At 53.4% G+C, this 5,359-nt stretch overlaps 1 protein-coding gene across 1 annotated transcript; it reads left to right on the forward strand.

The window, feature by feature from the left end:
* Window positions 1–78: 78 nt before the first annotated feature.
* On the forward strand, window positions 79–4,789 carry CTSH (cathepsin H; the record flags this gene model as incomplete). The annotated part of the gene is made up of 7 exons (XM_010077449.1): window positions 79–165; window positions 810–865; window positions 1,454–1,535; window positions 1,625–1,693; window positions 1,951–2,057; window positions 3,926–4,051; window positions 4,671–4,789. Coding segments are annotated over 7 exons (603 nt in total), but the record flags the coding sequence as incomplete, so codon positions are not given.
* Window positions 4,790–5,359: the final 570 nt, after the last annotated feature.

The raw sequence follows: 5,359 nt of genomic DNA on the forward strand, positions 1-5,359 counted from the left end.
CCCCGGTCCTGGCGTTTCGGGGAGGCCAGTGACCCTGTGGCACGCCATGGGCCAGCTCCTCTCTGGTTCCTAACGCAGGGCCCCTGCGGGAGCTGCTGGACCTTTTCCACCACGGGATGTCTGGAGTCTGCTATTGCTATTGCGACAGGAAAGCTCCTCTCTCTGGTAAGAGATTTTCCTTTCCTGGGCACGGACAGCACACCCTGGCTCCGGTTATCCGCCAGGGCTGCGGAGGATATGCCAGACCCTGTCCCCTCTTGGGGTCCGAGTGTCCCACTGCCCCGGGCTGGGGCAGAGCCCTTTGGAGCAGGACGAAAGGGGGTCCTGCAGCAGGGAGCAGGCGTGGTTTTGCCAGCGCCGTGCCTGGTGCTGCCAGCTGGCAGGAGCTCTTCGCTGCAAAACAGCTTGCTGCAAGCGGCACCTTGTGAGACTGTTTATTTTTAAACTCCCAGAGGATTTACATTCTCAAAGAACCAGAAAGACAGTAGCCACTTACATGACTTACCAGAATAGCTGAGGGCTGGGTGTAAGCGTTAAATCTGACCTTTGAAAGATCTCAGCCAGCACTCCGGTGGGTGGGACGGTGTTCTGGGGGGAGGAGGAACACCTGGGCTGCCAGCTCCACGTCTGCCTCGTCCTGCTCCTTGGGTCGCGGAGCCCCTTCAGGCGGGGGATTCCCGCTCGCAGCATCTGAGCAGCTGCACAGATCAACCCAGCGCTCTGCGGTTGCTGCTGCGTGGTTGCGTTTTCACTCACTCAATTCCGAATGCAGGTTTTGAACGTGTACTGACTCAAAAAAATTTTTCTAGGCTGAACAACAGTTAGTTGATTGTGCTCAAGCTTTTAACAACCATGGCTGCAGTGGGTAAGTAATGTAAAGCAATAAAGAATGAGAGTATCTTATGCTCCAGGATTGACAGTCCTCCTCAAGATTTAGTGTTGGGGTCCTTCCAGATCTTGGTTTTTATGTCCCCTTGGCTGAGAAGTGTCAGGGAAACCAGTTTTGGGCTGGGTTTCATTTGCTTATTTTAATTTCACTCTCCGTAGAGGAGGGAATGTTTCACTAAATCTCCAGAATTTCCTAACCTCTGTTGTTCCTTTTTATACTGATTTTTCTTCTGATACTTCTTTTGTTGCCATGTCTTCTGCTCCCTCAGTCACGGGTGCTGTGTAGCTGGGCTTTAACGTGCTTGAGGAGAGCCAGGGGAGTTTTGTCTGTTGCTCTGCTGGTGGGTCACGCGCATCCCATGGCGCAGTGAGGAACCCACAGAAACCTCTGCTTCCCCTTTGCTAAATTCCTACTGGCCTTGCTCGAGAAGGCGGAAAATCAAGCTTTCTGAAATCTGTTTTCTGTAAGATAAGCAGTCCCTGGGGAATGCTGAGAGCCGAGCAAAACCACTCTTGGTGCTTTTTTATCCTAATTCATCTGCGTTCTGGCTGTGTTGTCCCGCAGGGGGCTGCCCAGCCAAGCCTTCGAATACATCTTGTACAACAAAGGGCTGATGGGGGAGGACTCGTACCCGTACCGAGCCCAGGTACGTCCCGCGCCGCTCTGACACGTTTCTGCGGCGGCAGAGCGGGGTCCAGAGGAAGCTCTAACACCGCTGCCTTTCTGTCTGCACAGAACGGCACGTGCAAGTTCCAGCCGGAGAAGGCTGTTGCGTTTGTCAAGGACGTGATCAATATCACGCAGGTGAGGCGGCAGGGCTGTGTTTCCGAACTCGGACTGCAGTGAGAATGCAGGCACTCTGTCTATGCCTGCTTTCTACAGCGGGTGCAGCTCCAGGCTGTAAGGAAGTTGTGGTTCTTGTCGCTCAGCGCAAGCAGCGCTTGTTTTCTTGTCTGCAAGCAGAAAGCCGGGGTTAGCGTGTGCTCCGACTGCTGGGCTGGGGCCATGGCTGTTCCCAGCGCAACTGGGAGATAACGGACCCTGAGCTCCTCCTCTTGCAGTACGACGAGGACGGCATGGTGGAGGCGGTGGGGAAGCACAACCCGGTGAGCTTTGCCTTTGAGGTGACGGGCAACTTCATGCACTACAGGAAAGGAGTCTATTCCAAGTGAGTAGTGGGGGGTGAGGGCGAGGGGAAGGTGCAGGGCTGGCATTGCTCGCATCCCCATTGCTCCTCCTTTGCGGCACTGGACGCACAGACGCTGGACTGCATTATTGCATTTTCTTTTAAACAGAAAATAGAAAACATAAGTAAACTGAGCCTTGATATGCTGATTTCCCAGGGGGGGTAAGAGGGTACAGTGTGCTTGCAGGCAATGTGCTGTACTAGGAGCCGGTCTGACCTGCAGCCCAGACTGTGTTTGGAATGAAGCTCAGCAATCGGTGAGCCCGGGGGCTCCTGCAGCCCAGACTGTGTCTGGAAGGAAGCTCAGCAATCGGTGAGCCGGGGGCTCCTGCAGCCCAGACTGGGTTTGGAGTGAAGCTCAGCAATTGGTGAGCTGGGGGCTCCTGCAGCCCAGACTGTGTTTGGAGTGAAGCTCAGCAATCGGTGAGCCGGGGGCTCCTGCAGCCCAGACTGTGTTTGGAGTGAAGCTCAGCAATCGGTGAGCTGGGGGCTCCTGCAGCCCAGACTGTGTTTGGAATGAAGCTCAGCAATCGGTGAGCTGGGGGCTCCTGCAGCCCTGGGGGAGCCTCTCCCAGGGCTGATGGCGCGTGTGGCTGAGCTGGGATGGTGGCAGGGCCAGCCCAGCTGAACCAGTCTGGTTTACTCAGGGCAAGCCCTACCCAAAGTGAGCTGCTCCGGGACGTGGTGGCTCTTCCAGCGCTAGAGCTTGGATGGGCGGTGTGGAGCGGGTGGGCAGTGGAGCTGCCTCCACGTCCCTTTATCACTGTGTGCAGGGTGTGTTATGAAAGCAGCGGTCCTGGCATCGCTGCAGCACCTCGTGCTGATCCCACCAAGTCCTCACCTGCCTCTCTGCAGTTGCACACGTAAAGTGCCTGTTTCGAGAGAACTAGAAAAATCCTTCAGAGTAATGAATCCTCAGTCACGTAGAGCTGCACGGAAAATTATACTAAGAGTCTAAGCATGAGTGCTCTGCCCCAGGGAGCTGCAAGGGAAGAGCAGGCAGCACTGTGAATTCCAGCGGCTTTGCTGTTGCAGTAAGGCAGGAATCTCAGAGTTACCTGCAACAGGCACGCCTAAGGTGTGAGAGCAGGGGGGTGCTCGTAATAGGATTCCAGTTTGGAACACACCAAGTGAAGTTATCCTGTAGGTTTGTCACCTAAGGCAGAGTTAAAGTGAGAGGGTATGGAATGATTGATGCTCCCCAGAGCAACTACTAACAGATTCAGGAAAAGTAAATCAGTTGTGTGGATTATGGGTCTTTTAATTATCTGCAATCTGAAAATGTTTAAAACCAGGTGCTCTAGGGATGGGAGCTTGTATCTTGTGTTGTCTTATCGCACAGCCAGCAACTTTCATCAGGTGCAATTTAAAAGCTGTAAATTCAGAAGAAATAAAGAGAAATGTGTATTTAGACTGAGGAACTCTCTGTTCCCTGTGCACAATCCAGAACAGTGCCCCTGCACTTTGGGGCAGAACAAACCGTTACTGGGATGCATGAAGAACTTCTGGTTCTCACTGGAAAAATTCCTGTGCTCAGTTTTTCCATTGTAGCTCATTCTTGTATGACAATGTTGACATTCATTCTGAACAAAAGTCGGACCAGGTGCCCAGATCAAAGGTCCGTGTAGCTCATTGCCCTGATTTCCGATATGGCCGCTGATAATTTCTGAGGGAGACAACACGGCAGCAGCTCCTTCTCCTGGCTTCCCTCGCTGCTCTGCACAGCTGGGAGTTCAGAGTATCTGTCAGTTCTTTTTGCAGTGGAGCACAATCCAGAATGCTGGCTAATCCACGATTAGAGGCTGGTGTTTCATGGAACAGATCTGCATTATTTTTCCTTTTCCTTGCAGCCCGCACTGTGACCACACTCCTGACAAGGTGAACCACGCTGTCCTCGCCGTGGGGTATGGAGAAGAAAACGGGACTCCGTACTGGATTGTGAAGAACTCCTGGGGCCCGCTCTGGGGCATGGACGGGTAAGGGGGTCCCAGCGCCACCAGACCCACCACCGTCTCCCTGTACCTGGTAAAAGGACAGTCACGTGCCGGGGATCCCACCCACCCTCATCAGCCCCAGGCAGCCCTTACGCTCTCAAGCTGAAATTTCACAGTTCTTTCATACTCGGGGAAGCGGCGGGGGAAGGAAATCATCCCAGCCTCGGCAGCGAAGGAGACGTGGCTCTACAAACCTGTCCTGGGGGGACTGGTTAGAGCAGAGCCTTGGATGAATAGACCGCTGCTGTTGCCAGGGGCTGGGCCAGCGTGTGCAGAGCCGCTGCACCGCTGGTTCATGGGGTGCCAGGAGAGCAGGTTGTGCTGGGAGCGCGTTTTCAGTCCGGCTCTGCAAGCATTTCCAGCTGCAAGTGAAATTTTTTAGAGTCAGGTGCTAACTGCGATAGCTTGTGACAGGAGGGGGATGGGGAATGGTGTTGCCTGGCTCGCTGCTGGCGGGGGCAGGCCTGTAAGTTTGCTCCTTGCACCGGGCTAAGAAAGGAGCTTGCACAGAACGAGAGCGGTCTCCTCATCCCAGGATCTGTCACACTGACTCTGCTGGAGAAGGAAACGCTCACTCATGCACATTCCTTTCTCTTTTTAGGTACTTTCTCATTGAACGTGGGAAGAATATGTGTGGTCTCGCTGCTTGTGCATCTTACCCAGTCCCTCAGGTGTAAGAGGAGAGCGCAGGCTGGGGAAAGCGGGCACAGGAAAAGGAACGACTGAGCGCATAGGAGTTTCTAAACGCTAAAATCCGGAAAGTCAGAACAAGATGAAGTAACAGTCTGCTCCAAGTTGTTACCTGCAGGCAGATTCCTTGGCTTGTGTGCAGCTTCTTGTAGTAAGAAGATGCGTGCCGCTGTCCCCAGCCAAAAGCAAGCATGCTCCTGTGCGGAGCCAGGCTCCTGCCCTCTCCTCCTCGTCGCCCTGCCCCGGCTGTGGCCCCACGGCTCTGCTGGGGGGTCGGCAGTGGGAGGCTGCTGGAGTGCCACGCGGTGACGTGATTTTAAGACGCTGCCCCAACCAAGCTCACCCGTCCTCAAAGCAGCCATCTCCCCATCGACAGCTGGAACTGCTAGGGCTGGTTTTATTTTCTTTGAAGGCAATTTTTCCTTTCTCTAGAGAAAGAGGAGTGCTGTGATTTGTCTTATCTGTTTTCACTGAATGTTTTTAGTATTTTTTTGTATTAAAAATTAGGGCATTTTAATGCAGAAGAAAGAGAAGAAATGGATTATCTGATTTTATGAATCAATGAAGAAAGCTTACTACTAATATATAATAAACACACGA

The sequence above is a fragment of the Pterocles gutturalis genome, unplaced genomic scaffold (genome assembly GCF_000699245.1).
Source record: "Pterocles gutturalis isolate BGI_N339 unplaced genomic scaffold, ASM69924v1 scaffold46628, whole genome shotgun sequence".
In the NCBI taxonomy this organism is placed as follows: domain Eukaryota; kingdom Metazoa; phylum Chordata; class Aves; order Pterocliformes; family Pteroclidae; genus Pterocles; species Pterocles gutturalis.